The 15,668-nt window shown below is 36.4% G+C and overlaps 1 protein-coding gene across 3 annotated transcripts in view; it reads right to left on the minus strand.

Moving 5' to 3' along the window:
- Window positions 1–764: 764 nt before the first annotated feature.
- LOC108696263 (cGMP-dependent protein kinase 2) overlaps window positions 765–15,668 on the minus strand; it is a 100,598-nt gene continuing 85,694 nt past the window's right edge. For 2 of the 3 annotated variants that reach the window (XM_041568868.1, XM_018225466.2), the window contains exons 14-19: window positions 14,860–15,001; window positions 13,642–13,805; window positions 12,565–12,687; window positions 4,576–4,638; window positions 2,393–2,459; window positions 765–2,309 (exon numbers count right to left, since the gene is read on the minus strand). In XM_041568868.1, coding sequence (XP_041424802.1) covers window positions 2,214–2,309; window positions 2,393–2,459; window positions 4,576–4,638; window positions 12,565–12,687; window positions 13,642–13,805; window positions 14,860–15,001 — 655 coding nt within the window. In that variant the 3' untranslated portion in view covers window positions 765–2,213. Of the gene's footprint in view, window positions 2,310–2,392; window positions 2,460–4,571; window positions 4,639–12,564; window positions 12,688–13,641; window positions 13,806–14,859; window positions 15,002–15,668 lie in introns of all 3 variants that reach the window. The other variant, XM_041568869.1, reaches the window with a different exon arrangement.

Genomic DNA, 15,668 nt, shown 5'->3' on the forward strand with positions numbered 1-15,668 from the left:
CAAATATTTTTATAATAGTAGATTATGGGGTTTTAAAGTAGTTGTTAACCTTTAAATTAATTTTAGTATAATATAGAGAGTGATATTCTGAGTCAATTTGCAATTGTTTTTATTTGTTATTATTTGCAGTTTTTGAGTTATTTAGCTTATTATACAGCAACTCTCCAGTTTGCAATTTCAACAGCAATCTGGTTGCTAGGGTCCAGAGACTGGAATTTGAAAAAAGTAGCAATAACAATAAATGTGTAGCTTTACAGAACATTTGTTTTTTAGATGGGGTCAGTGACCCCCATTTAAAAACTGAAAATAGTCAGAAAAAGAAGGCAAATAATTCAAAAACTATAAAAAAGAAAAAAACGAAGGCCAATTAAAGTTAAATAGAACTAGCCACTCTATAAAATACTAAGGGTGTTATTTATCAAAGGTCGAGTTTGTGAGTTTTTTTTCTACCTCAAATAAACTCACAACTCCAATGTTTGCTTATTTATGAAAATGTGAAAGCAAAAAACTTGAATCAAGGGAATTGAATACTTGAATTGATCGAGTTATCTGTGAAAAAAAACTCAAATAGCTCGGACTGATCGAGTTTTGAGCGCAAACCACCGAACCCCCCCCCCCCCAGAAAATCATGAAGGCTAAAAACATTTTCAAATGGTTCAAGGGACCTCTGCTAGTGACTTCTAAACATTGACAGGTTTTAGCTGGACTATTTTTGAATTCGAGGTTTTTGCAGCTTTGGGGTATAATAAATAGGGGTATAAAAGTTTTTTTTTAACCCAAAATTTTTTTTTACCGATACTACCCTTGAAAACTTGAATTTTTCAGGAAAAACACAACTCAACCTTTGATAAATAACCCCCTAAAAGTTAACTGAAAGGTGAACCACCCTTTTGAGGACAGTTAACTTGTGAAATTTGGGCCACATGTTGCAGCTTTTATAAAATATTGCCCTTGTGCTTTGTATCTTCAGAAATCACATGCAATCCTGGATGAAAGTCTCCATTCCTTTCCACCCTGCTAGTCCACCAAAGGCACAGATCATGCACAGATGGATATGTGCATGTATGTGTCATTGGAATATGAAGTAGGATGAAGGCAGAAGAGGAAATGTCAAACCAGGTTACATGTCCAAAGAAGCAAAGGGCAAAACAGGTTGAAGCGAATTGTAATAATTGTAAAGCCTAAAATGTCAGATTGTAATCAACAGTAACATATGCCTTTAGTTTGTTTTGGTTTGTTTAAGGACTCCCAGAATGAGCTATAGCTATATGTAGTAAAGAATTTGAAAGAAAAAAAAAAACACAATTATCTTCTAACTCTTTTTGCCCCAAATAACTGTTCATCTGCTTCTGTCATCATTCACCCTACTGCCCTGTTTGTTTTGGAAACCTAGTCTAAAAGGCACATATCAAATGCAATGGAGGTATGGAAGCCCAGGAAAGCTATTAACTTGGAATCTCCAGATATAATAGTTCTTTATGCTCTACGCTAATGCTGTTCTGCATTTGGGCATTTTATATTATAGGGGTGGAACATTGTACAGTGTGAACACTAATATGCTCTTTAACATATCAGTTTTGTGCAATGAAAGAAACAGACACTGAGGTACATCTATAAAATTTCCTCTTTAGGGAAGTGCAAAACACCTATCAAGAAAAATGATCTTCCTTTTGTTACAAAAGAGCCTCACGAAAGTAATCTGCTTTTTTTGCTTCAGCAAATGTTTCACATACATTACATTCATCAGATCTTATAGGTGTTTTGTTTAATTCTTTCTTAATAACTTAAAATACACTTAATCTTATAGCAGAAGAACCCATTAAGTTTTGCTTTAACATTACTCATCTCTATGGGTGAGAATAAAAGAGCTCCTGAGAATATGTCCTTACCAAATTATACAAAATGGTTGCCATTAAGATAATTTTGCATCTTCTGAGTCAGCACTGGACATTCGTAACAGAAGAAGACAATGAATGTGTCTTTCTGTTCCACTGTCAGATCCATAACACATTTTCAACTGTTTGGCAAATTATTAAAGGAAATAATAATCATCTAAAAGATTTGTGTGTTATATGAAAAATTAATGCCTTGCTGGAATCTTTAAATGCTGGGTTTGCTGTTGGGATTTGGTTTTGTCCAGAGATCTCAGATAAAGATGTCAGATTGTAATCAGCAGTGACATAGCAGCAATATAGTAAGAGGACCAAAAAATGTTAGAAATTTTTGTCCCAGCCCGATAGCTCATCTGGCGGGTCTTCGGATTCAGGGAGGAAATTGTCAAAATAGCTGTGATCTGTGATTCCCTTGATCTGCAATCAGAAAAATAAAGCCATGTCTGGAAAAATCAGCACTGGGTCCATATATTATAGCATTCATCTTTAAATTTACCAACCTCTCGTTTTAACGGAGATAGCAGCTTTCGGTTACGAAGTCCTTCCCAGTTAAATCCTTGATACCATCTAAGGAACAAATATGTGTTTCAGTTAAATGCATCAAAATTCATTTTTGGTATCACAGAATAATAAAGGGTGCATTTAAGTTTCTTCTAATCTGTACACAGTTCCTCCCATTAGACAATGTCCATTCTGCTGTGTTTAAATGCATATAAAAATGACATACACAACCCTAAGGGTGGTGACACACGCTAAGATTCCAGGGAGATTAGTCGCCCAGCGGGCTACAGGAAAACTTTGGGCGACTTCGGAAAACTAACCGCTCCAAGTGCCATCCCGCCGTGATTTACATTCTAGCCAGCGGGAAAGCTTTTCTGGGAGATTAGTCACCCGAAGAAAAGGAGATTTGACGCTGGGCGACTAATCTCCCTGCAATCTTAGTTTGTGTCACCACCCTTTAATGAATGTCAGTGAATGGTAAGGGGCCAAAATAGGATCCCAATTAAGAGTGGTCTCTACAATGATCTTTACCTTTCATTGTTGAAAATTCACATTTTTTTTTTTTTATTGACAATTCACTAATTATAATTTTTACCTAATGAAATGATCATATAAGGGTTTATTGACCAAAATATATGGCTGAAACAATGGCATCCTTTAAGACCCATATAGGGAGCACTTGTAGCTGTAGATCTAGTGCATGGTGTTGAACACAGCATTGTCTGTCGCAAGGGAGTGCTGTACTCAACACCAGAACTTAGCATGCTGTGTAAAAAGTGGAGAAAATTATTACTGGTGATGTTGCTCAGAGCAACCAATCAGATTTTTGCTTTTGTTTTATAACTGTTGAAATCTAATTGCTGATTGCTCTGGGCAACATCACTGGTAATGCTTCACTCCTCTTTTTACACAGAATGATAAAATAAGTCCCAACGTATGTGCTGTTGCTCCCCAAGCTATGGGACATTCCAGGGGAGTCCCAAATACTGGCTACCTACATTCACTTCAGATCACTCGAAGGTCATCTCCCATAGACTCAATTTTAAGCCTATAATTCTAATATTTAAACTTAATGGAGATACAAATTACAAAAAATACCCCTTATCCTGAAAAACCCAAGTCCCAAGCATTTTGAATGACAGGTCCAATACCTGTAATAGCATATCTGAGCTAGAATTTTACCATGCGTATTGTTTCACCATTAAAATATGCATTTTATTGTGCGGGGAAAAATGCAAGTAAAAAATGGCCTTTGTTTTGCCTCAGAACTGAATACAATATGGACCTGGAGTCTTTGTATTGTTTTTTTGCACCTTGCCTTGAAATTATAAATTAGAGATTTAACCTTTGTTTATTTATTTGATCAGTGATACCTTAAAGGAGAAGGAAAGCTACAGAGGCATTTTATTGCCAATAGATTAGCTGCAATAGTGCAAGCTGGAATGCTATATTTATTCTGTAGAATATTTTACCATATCTGAGTAAAAAGCTCTAGAAACTTACTGTTTGTTTAGGATAGGAGCTGCAGTATTAACATGGTGTGACATCACTTCCTGCCTGAGTCTCTCCCTGCTCTGGGCTCAGATTACAGTAGAGAAGGGAGGGGGGGGGAGGAAGAGGAGCAAACTGAGCATGCTCTTGCCCAGGGCAATGAGGTTTAAGCTGAAGGCAGGAAGTCTGATACAGAAGCCCATGAGTACACAATAGAAGGAAAGAAATGCAGTGTTTCTTTTGACAGGGGACTCAGAGCAGCACTACTTTGGGGGTTTACTGGTATATTTAGATGGACCTTTCTGATAAGGCTTACTTAGTTTTAACCTTTCCTTCTCCTTTAATATTTAAGTTAAATAGTATTAAATAAACATGTTACATAGTTTTGATATTTTTTCTATTTAGAAAATGCAGCCACTGTTTTTGGTATCTTAAAACCAAATGAGCAAAAAGTAAAAACTTTCTGTTTTTACTGACAGTTGATGTCATAGCTATGAGAACAATCTGAAAATTGTCAACAGCAAGGCATTCACATGTAATAAATGTTTAATGTGTATACCAAAATCCCTATGTGGAGAAAACACCAGATTCAACAACGTCTATTTTAAAGCCAAGTGGGTGATGACGAATGAAATGAGAGAAAAAAAAGGACTTATCAGTGCCAGGATGGAATGACTGATGACGTACATACTTGTGCTTTCGAATATCACTGATGCCATTTTTACGATTTCCTAATCTTTCTGCAGGGTTTATCCTATATAAAAAAAAAGTTAAGGTTCACTTTTTCATTTAGATTCATTACAAATGTGTTCCTATTACATACACTGACAGTGATACCTCTCTACTGATACAGACACATATATACAGGCAGACAACATAATCTATAATTTTTCCATAAAAGTATTTGCAGCTGCTTTACATTACCCATCTGATCCCCCATGTTCCTCTGTGAGGGTGCTGCCATATTTGAGCTTCAGTAGTCTGTTAGCATTAGAAAATCTAACTGACATGTTGATAAGGGCCAGTCAGGTAGGCAAAACAATCAGCTTTAGGAACTTCAAGTAACAATTACTTACAGTTCTAACAGTAAAAAATGATCAACATGAGCTATAGGTAACTTTTAATGTACATTAATATTTTGAAGAATGTTTTTTTAGTGTCAGTTTCACTTTAAGATTGATTGTAGGGGAGAGAGGTGGGAGTCAGGAAGACTGGTTAGTAGGAGATTGCAATAGTATAAACAGAATAGGATTAGTGGATGGATTAGTGTTTTGGCTGTTTGTTTGTGAAAGAAAGAGGCGTATCTTGGCCTGACGAAATGGCAGGTTTTGGCAGAAGTATTAATATAGTTAGAAAAGGAGAGAAACTAGTTAAAGATGACCCCAAGCAGCGTTGTAAATTAATTGTCATGCCATCACTAGTAATGGTGAAAGGAAGAGATGGGCTAGGTTTGGTTGAGAAGACCATGAACTCAGTTTTGGCCAAGTTAAGCTTGAAGTGGCTTTGCTTCATCCAGGAGGAGATAGCTAGTAGGCAGTTTGCTTTCTGGGTCTGAATGTCAGTGGTTAGTGAAGGGGTGTCTATATATATCTGGATGTCATCTGCATGATATTTAAGGCTTAATGAAGATACAAGTTCTCTTAAAGAGAGAGTGTACAAGGATAACAACAGAGCACAAAGGCACCCCCACACTACGATAAACAGGGGGAGAGAATTTGTTAGCAAAAGTAACAGAGAGGGAGTAGTCAGACAGGTAGGAAAAGAACCAGGATGCAGCTCAATCCCGGATACCCAGTTTATATAGTATTTAATGGCCTATTAAACAATCTTATCAAACTTGAAAATACTATAGATATAAGTAAATATTGCCTTTTACCTTGTGCCGCCATTTTGTTATCACCTGACCAGAAATACTGCAACTCTTATTTGTCAGGAAGAAGTGTGGGAGTTAAAGACAGAACTCTGTCCATTAATTGACTCATGTGACCTAACATGTTTGTGTGATGTTATTTTCTTCATTGTGAATCGTATGGTCCCAGGGAGCAGCACTTAGTACTTATTACTTAATATGGCAATTTTATATTTAGGATTATTCAACTGCACAATATACTAAAAAGTATATTATTATGCAAATGGTTTATTCAGGTGAAACAGTATTTTTTTATGCAATATATTTTAATAGAGAGCTACATTGTTCAGGGGTATCGTTTTCCTTAAGTATGCTTTTCACAACATCTAACTGACATGCTAGATATTACTGCAGCCAAGGCTTGTTATATACAATTTTCAGCACCAGCTAACTGGAGTTTGGTGAACACTAAACTAAGATTAAAACTTAAACAAAAGCTGGCGATAACAATTAAGTAAATTCAAGGGGTTGTTCACCTTAAAATTAACTTTAATATGATGTAGAGAGTGATATTCTAAGACAATTTGCAATTGATCTTCATTTTTTTATCATTTGTCGTTATTTATCATTTTGTTTAGCAGCTCGGCATTTCAGCAGCTATCTGGTTGCTAGATTAGATTAGGATTAGGACATTCAGTGACAGACAAGGAGTCAGAAGATGGAACCAAGAGCATCTTCTATTTGTGGCCTGTCTTGGAGCAGTCAATGTGCTATTTATAGATAAATTATGTTTTCACTATATAATGACCTCTGCAGTTTGTCCTTTTTAACTCTGTATATAACTGATTTTATCTGCTATCAGTTTCTGTAATAATGATTCTTACACCCACTTTAAACTGATGATCATGTCCTGAGTAGAGATCTTGGACATCATGTTTGATTCACTATAGCCTGGCATTACAGGTATTAAAGGAGAACTAAAGCTTAACTAAAGCAATTTGCAACGACCCCTAAATTTAGCTTCTCAACAGCTGCTCAGAGCCCACTGAACATGTGAGTGTTGCAGACACTTTCCAAGGTGGTGACCCCCTGTGACAAGTTTGAAGTCCTGGATCATTGCTGCTATTGAGAAGCTGAAACTTTAGGCTGGTGCAATAAGTTCAGTATATAAAATATGGCATTTTTAGTCATAATCATGTTTAGGGTTTAGTTTTCCTTTAAATAAATACCTTACAAACAGGCAATTATTATTACATAGTTACATAGTTAAATGGGGTTGAAAAAAGACAAAGTCCATCAAGTTCAACCCCTTCAAATGAAAACCCAGCATCCATACACACACCCCTCCATACCTTCACATAAATTAAATATAGCCATATCTATACTAACTATAGAGTTTAGTATCACAATAGCCTTTGATATTATGTCTATCCAAGAAATCATCCAAACCACTCTTAAAGGCAATAACAAAATCAGCCATCACAACATCACTCGGCAGTGCATTCCACAACCTCACTGACCTCATTGTGAAGAACAACCTACGTTGCTTCAAATGAAAGTTATTTTCTGAAGGCATGGCCTCTGGTACAGTGATCCTCTTTATAGGTAAAAAGGTCCCCTGCTATTTGTCTATAATGTCCTCTAATGTACTTGTAAAGTGTAATCATGTCCCCTCACAAGCGCCCTTTTTCCAGAGAAAACAACCCCAACCTTGACAGTCTACCCTCATAATTTAAGTCTTCCATCCCTCTAACCAGTTTACTTGCATGTCTCTGCATTCTCTCCAGCTCATTTATATCCCTCTTAAGGACTGGAGTCCAAAACTGCACTGCAAACTCCAGATGAGGCCTTACCAGAGACCTATAAAGAGGCATAATTATGTTTTCATCCCTTGAGTTACCGTAATGCCCTTTTTTATGCAAGACAGAACTTTATTTGCTGTAGTGACCAAAGAATGACACTGTCCAGAATTAGACAACTTGTTATCTACAAAAAACCCTTCTCATTTAAAGAAACTCCCAACACACTGCAATTTAGTGTATAACTTGCATTTATATTATTTTTGCCAAAGTGCATAACCTTGCATTTATCAACATTGAACCTCATTTTCCAGTTTGCTGCCCAGTTTCCCAATTTAGACAAATCACTCTGCAAAGTGGCAGCATCCTGCATGGAACCTATAGTTCTTTTAGTATCATCTGCAATAATAGAAACAGTACTTTCAATGCCCATCTCCAGGTCATTAATAAACAAGTTGAAAAGCAAGGGACCTAATACAGAGCCCTGCGGTACTCCACTAACAACACTGGTCCAATTAGAAAATGTTCCATTTATCACCACTCTTTGTAGTCTATCTTTTAGCCAGTTCTCTATCCAGATACAAATACTATGTTCCAGGCATTTCTTAATTTAACCAGTAATCTTCTGTGTGACACTGTATCAAATGCTTTAGCAAAGTTTAATTAAATGATAGCCACTGCCATCCCAGAATTGTTGTCCCTACTTACCTACTCATAAAAAGAAATTAAGTTAGTCTGGCAAGATCTAATAGGCATAAAACCATGCTGGCACAAACTCATAGTATTATGATTTGCCATGAAGTCCAGTATCGTATCCTTTATTAACCCTTTCGAAAAGCTTTCCTACCACTGACGTCAGACTAACTGGCCTATAGTTTTGAGGATGAGAACGGGATCCCTTTATGAATAGCGGCATCATCAAAGAAGGTTTGGCAATCACAGAGCTAAGCTTGCTAAGTACCCTTGGATGAATACCATCTGGCCCCGGACCTTTGTTTATTTTAACATGTTCTAGTCTCTTTTTGAACTGATGAGCAATAAAAGCACCGGAGTGCAATAACATATAATAAAATGGAAGAATAAAACATAGCTGATCCCCACAATGCCCAGTCAAAGAGAGCTTTAAATGGGTTAAAGCGTCCCAAATTAGTGCATCTGTAAAAACACGGTCATGGTTTTCTAGTGCAAGGGGTTAAATAAATTGTCATGTGTCTCCATCTACATCAACAAAAGTGCTATAAAAGGTTGTTCTAATCATCTATCTTATGATTTGCTTTTCTCTACGGTCCAATCTAGACTAAAGTTCAACAAAATGTACTTTTTAATTGCAGACATCAGCATCCACTTTGCTTCCATTTTACCAGCAGAAATGATTGGCATATCAAAATGCAGGACTAATTGCTATTTACTTGTGATTAAGATCTAAAAACTCATGCACCAATTCCCTATGCCAATTACTGTAGACTACAATGAGAAAAAAACCTTTACCCGTTGCAATGATATGTGCTAGGAATAATGTTAAATCTTCTGTGGACTGAAGACGTGATGATGACTCACACTGCCCATGTCTGACTCAAAGCCGAAATTCCCATGGCTGCTTATGTAGTCTGCAGTGACTCATATTTTGGCTGTGTCATCTATTACAAACATTTGAATTCCACTACAAAAATACTACAGAATAATGTCTCAGAATGCCAATCAACTATGAAAAAATGTAACTGAGCCTGAAAATAGAAGTGCAATAGCTGTAGATATATAAATATCTGAAATGGAGCACTCCTACTGTATAGTTAACTGCCTGGGTGCCAGTAACCCAAATTTTTTTTTTCTATACATTTTTAATTTTTAGTCAAAATTAACAGGGTCAGGTCTTGAACATACAGCAATTGTATATTTACAATCCATACATTATGGTATACAGAAATCAAATCGTCACACTTATTTGTGTAGAAAGAAAAGAGGCATATCAATAAGCGTAACACTCATTAACTGAAATAAGTCATTGTCACTATTGTCTTGTCTATTAGGGGTATGTCCAAGCATGATTTAAACCAGAGATAGAGGGGGAGGGGGTGAGGGATTCCAGGCTAGAAGGCCTCTATTCAAACCTGTATCCAACTTACAGATCTACAAGGACTGTCTGCGGTATAAGGGGGTTGTCATATATCTTCTACTGCTCACTATAGGCTTATCGGTCTAGTGGTCTGGTACTTTCCTAGCTTTTCAGTAACCCAAAATTTGAATTAAAGAAAAACTCAAATGGTTTATTTCTCCATAAGGTAGACCAAAGTATGTGACCAAAACACTGAAGATTAAAAATTTGATAGATTAGACAGATAGATGATAGAATAGATAGATGATAGATAGATAGATAGATAGATAGATAGATAGAAATGGATAGATAGATAGATAGATAGATAGATAGATAGATAGATAGATAGATAGATAGATAGATAGAAATGGATAGATAGACAGATAGACACACGCTGATAGATAGACAGATAGATAGCTGTAAATGCCTTTTTGGAGTACATATATATAGTGAATAAAGTACCCCCTCTTGTAAAATATAAGGATATTATTAGTTACCGAGGAGTTTCATGACCATATAAACTCACCGATATATTTATCTTGTTTACTTGAGAAAGGTAGTGTGCTCTATTTGAGCGATATTGTCTTCCATAACACTTACTAATCTTTAACTTTAATTTTGTTTATTTTTTTGTTTATTATTATTTTTTGTTCCAATTATTAATGCTATTATACGTTAACCTTTAGGATATAATACCATGCAGTGATTGTATAGCAATCACGTACTGCCCCTCTAGCATTCATGGATCACAGAGATATAACCAATGTTATTTCAGCGCACTCCCAAGAGTGCGAACAGCAATTGAAGTGAAATGATGTTTCCGGGCACTTTTGGATACAAACTCAATTCTGAATAAAATGTAACAGCTGATTAGCATGTGGATCCGATTTTCACAATGAACTTTGTCTAACAAGTGAAGTTTACAACATAATTGCAATGATACAGCGAGAGGACTGATCACGTGATGAGATGTTTAAAGCCCCACTCGATTTCCGACGCTTGATCTCTTGACAAAGCCACTTTCGTGGCGAAACAGCTGTCGAGTAGTTCGGCGCTGCTGGGCTCAAGGCGGTGTTATTCCCCTGTGGATTGGATGCATTTTTTATCCCGGGGATGATCTGACGGATATTTGTGAGCGTTCCACTCCACGGACGATATCCACACAAGGGCAAGTATAGGAAACCTTTTGCTGGCATACTGAACTGGGGTTCTGCATATATACCCCTTAGGCTACTACATTGGATCCAGCGTTTGCTACAGCTAACTCCTTACTTACCCTGCACTTAACCTCGGCTCAAGGGGTTTCCGCTGAGGGACTTGCAAGGGGAGCCAGCCCCTACCCTGTTTGGGATATACTTCTTATACAGAAAAGAAGGGACATTTTGGCACGTATGCCCTTAATGTGGTCTGAAACTAACTCACATTAATGCAGAAAAGTAATGCTTTATCTTTGCCGGGAGTTTACATCTAATACGTTATACTAAACCATCTATACTGCTCCAATCACATTTTTTTACCTACGCAAGGTTTTTCAACCAGCATGGAAAATAGTGATCACTAACTAACATCAGGGCATTCCCCGATTTTTGTTTCCAGCAGCGCTGTTGGTTTTTAAATATGTTTTAATTTGTTTCACTAGCATGGTTATTAATAAATATTGCTTTTTACTGTAATATATTGTGTCTAATTCTCTACAGTGCAACTGGATAGGGGGATAAGTCCTCTTTTGTATATAGGATAATTGCTGTCCAAATATTTATGGACCTAACTGTATATCCCTCAATCCTTGCAAGTGGCATGGTGAAATTTCCCCTTCATACTGCCATTTTGTTTGTTTTTTGGCTTTCTTGGTGCCATGTTGCATTTGCAACCCCTTATGTAACATCTTGAAAACAGAGAAAAATAAATACAAAGGCACACTCACTGCTAAAATTCAAATCCTTTTCATTTTTATTTCTAGTGAGATCCCAACAAACTTGATGAAGGGGCTTGCCCCAAAATGTTTGCTGGGATCTCACTAAAAATAAAAATGAAAAGGATTTGAATTTTAGCAGATGCATTATAGTGAGTGTGCCTTTGTTCTTATTTTTCTACGTTTTAACGGAAGCTCTTATCTGCAGCAGGGCTAACATTGAGCACCTCACATCATTATTAACTATCATTTTGAATATATCAAAGCAAAATAAGTTTTTTGGAATTGTATACATCTTGAAAACAGCTTTAAAATGATCGATTTATTTGAATGAACTATCTTATAAATACATTGGGCAGGCTTGGACCCCTTTTCATAAATCCGGAGGCATCTGCTACACTATGTATCAGTCTTCAGAGAGTTATTTTAAAGAAACCTATGTTATTTCTTAATGCTCACAGAACCTCACACCTCCACTGTTGTAATATTGCTGTGAAGCAGAATTGTGCACATTTACAGATAACTGTTAAGTTCAAGTTTGCTAAGGATTCCAGCATAAGTGCTGTGATGAGAAGCAAAGGCTTTTCCCTTTCCATCTGCTGCCTAACAATATCTGAGATGCTCCAATAAACTAATTACAGAAGCTTCATGTATTCCATTCCGAATAATAGATCTCATTGCACATAATTATTTAGCATGGAATAAACTTATTTTTTCATATACTTAAATGACTTTACTGAAAGAATAAAAACAAATCACCCTAGCATCAATAAATGGGGGCATGACCAGAGCTAGTCAAGGTGGATCAGTGGAGGAGATTGACAGGGCATTAGTGGAGATGGATAAGATCAAGGGTAGGGGCAGGGCACAGAACCCTGCTGAATATTAATCTGCCCTGGAATGCCTTGCAGTTTTGCTTATCATATTTATTTACATTTCCAGAAAAGCTTTGTCTTTCCTATTTTCGAGAAATTAATCTCTTAGTAAATTGTGACCAATGTACATAGTATAAAAATATACATTATTACCTGCAAAGCCTTCTGATGACATCTTCAGAGCGTCTTCCAATACGGTGAGGGAAGTCTACTTTCTCAATACCTTTCAACACCATGTTATAAATTTTGATTGGGTCTGTTCCAGAGAAGGGTGGGCTGAAACACAAGGCACAGACCAGTATTCAGTATGTTGTCATATTGGAGAGATTTACTAGTAATACTTGGTAGTGTTAGAAGTTAAGGTAGACAATGTAATTCTCCTACGGCACACCTGTAGTTCACCAATCCTGCAGTTGGTGGTGCGTTCCTTCCGTTGACCCGGCCGGGTCCCTTAGCTACCAACGTGTATAAGAAACGGATCCGCACACACGCTGATTAATGCAGTCGGGGAATATCCCCTTTTATTCAGCCACCAAACATCAACGTTTCAGGGGGGGAAACCCTCCTGATGAAGGGTGGGTGTTACCCCCCGAAACGTTGATGTTTGGTGGCTGAATAAAAGGGGATATTCCCCGACTGCATTAATCAGCGTGTGTGCGGATCTGTTTCTTATACACAGAAGTTAAGGTAGAGCAGATTGGTCAGTCACATCACTTGTTACAATGTTTGTCCCAGTCACTAAAGTAGGAAAATAATTACTCCAAGTGACAGCACAGATCGATTTGCACACAAATGAATGCTTTAGCATTAAATTGTTGTTTCATGAATCACGCCAATGTGTGACCAAAAGTGTTTGGGCCTATTAACGACATTATGCTTCTGTAAATAAGAATTGCTGATTTCAACTGGTGAAAACTGTTACACTAAATTTAAATTTGTCTCCAGGTTTTTTTTTATATGTTTAGACTTGGTCTAGATTTATTAAACATTCACATAATACACATAGAAGTTTTGATAGAACAACTAGCATGCCAAAATGATCAATTCTGGAGAATAAATCAAATAATGTTAGTTGCTCAGTGATTCTGTGGCAGGCTCTTCATAGTGATTTTGTAACTTTGACCTAAAGCCACTTGCTGCATATAAAAAAGACTCAAAAACCACTGAGCATTTATAACATACTAGGTATGTTAGGTAACCAGATATGTAATAGATAACCTGTTCTTATACCTTCCTGTTAGTAATTCATAGATGAGTATTCCAAGTGACCAGTAATCTGCACCAAAGTCATGTCCTCTGTTCATAATTATTTCCGGAGCCACATATTCAGGGGTTCCACAGAATGTCCAAGTCTTCTTCCCTGGTCCAATCTTTTTAGCAAACCCAAAGTCCACCTAAAATGCATGGATTAAAACACAGACATCAAAACAATAGCTAAATGCACAGACATCAAAACAATAGCTAAATGCATTACTATATGCTACTATGTACTCTATGAGGTTACCCCTTTCATCCAGCTCTTAGTGATAGAGGAGTACATAATGAAACCCACATATATAACCTATGTGAATAATACAGGGATGCAGTGAATCCAGAATTCTAGCCAGGATTCTGTCTTTTTCAGCAGGATTCGGAATCCACGTGCCTGGCACGAACAAGGAACTGCATGTAACATGTGGTTTACCCTTTATTTTTTCGAGATTTATTATACCCCAAAGCTGCTAAAAGTCAGAATCTGAAACTCCGCCATCACAAACCTGTTGAAGTCAATGGCAGATGTCCCGTTTACAATTTGAAGATATTATGATCTACACGGGGTTTTGTTAGATATCAGAAACATTCTGGGTTTATGGGCAATAACACAAAAAAAAAAATGAACGATTCGAATGTCAAATACGAAAAAAAAATTAATATGATTTTGAATTTTTGCTCAATTTTATCATGTCTTTTTCCAACCCGACTTTTTCGAGTTATTTTATTGATAAATAAGATAAAAGCATGGATGGGAGTTTGGTTTAATAAAAATATGAAATAAATTCGAGTTTTAGTAAATAACCCCATCAATTTCTATTTTAAGCTGAGTTCGATGCTCTCCGATTTTGAAGAATGTTAACCTCATAAAATATGAGTGCAATATTTATAGTACTGACATGTTTTGATTTAATATATTACGTTAGCTGTTTTGTAACCTTTAAGAAGACATAACTTTTGTCTCCACAAATGTACACAGCATAAATCAAGAGCAGAACACAGTGGATATAAATATGTTCTTCGACCTAGTAACTGAATGTACTTTAAACAGCACTGAAGCATAAAAGCACAAATATTCTACATATATGGATAGGCAAATTATCCGCTGATTGTACAGTCACATGGAAATGGAGGCAGATGTAGCCCCTGCTAACAGCACATGCAAGGCAAAATTAACACAAAATATTTGGAACTTACCATTTTTATATATCCTTCAGAATCAAGAAGAAGATTTTCAGGCTTAAGGTCTCTGTAGACAATGCCTCGATTGTGCAAGTAATCAAAAGCCTCAAGAACACAGCCAGTGCAGAATCTTGCTGTTCCTTCCTCAAATGGACCACTTGTATAAATAAGGACATGCAAAAAAACATTAACATTGTTAATAATAATTTCATTTCACAAATGTATGCATCCTTTTGGTCAAAACACACAATTTTAAACTTAAAGCCTCAAATTCGAATCTAAGATTTATCATCCACCTACCCTGTAAGCAACTCAAATTCGATAGGTCACCACCTTAAAGGTGGTAATACAAAACTATCCCTAATACACAGAATTAATGTATCTCATGGTATATAAGTATTTGTGACCATACACAGATAAAAAAATATACAAAAAACATTTCTATTAAAGAATGAGAACAAAATCAGGTTTGTGCAGAAAAGGATGTCGTTATATTATGAACTCCATTCTGTACATTTTAACAATCAATCTGTTTCACAAATGTATAACCTCCATGTAACAGACACACTTATGTGTAGAGTTACTTACAGAATGAATTGTGTAAAAAAAAAACTTAGACAGAATATATAATAGTGTACCTAACTAGTGTACGCCAAGCTAGATTTGAATGAAAAATAGATAATTGTGACAGAAAGCAAGATTTTTAGTACAGGATTTATTCTTTCCACAAAATGAAAGCTCAGTTTCACAAAACAGATAAAACATCCATTCTGAGAAGCAATACTGTCAGTCACATCACTGAACCAATAAGAACAAAGCTTACT

The sequence above is a fragment of the Xenopus laevis genome, chromosome 7L (genome assembly GCF_017654675.1).
Source record: "Xenopus laevis strain J_2021 chromosome 7L, Xenopus_laevis_v10.1, whole genome shotgun sequence".
NCBI classification, from domain to species: Eukaryota; Metazoa; Chordata; class Amphibia; order Anura; family Pipidae; genus Xenopus; species Xenopus laevis.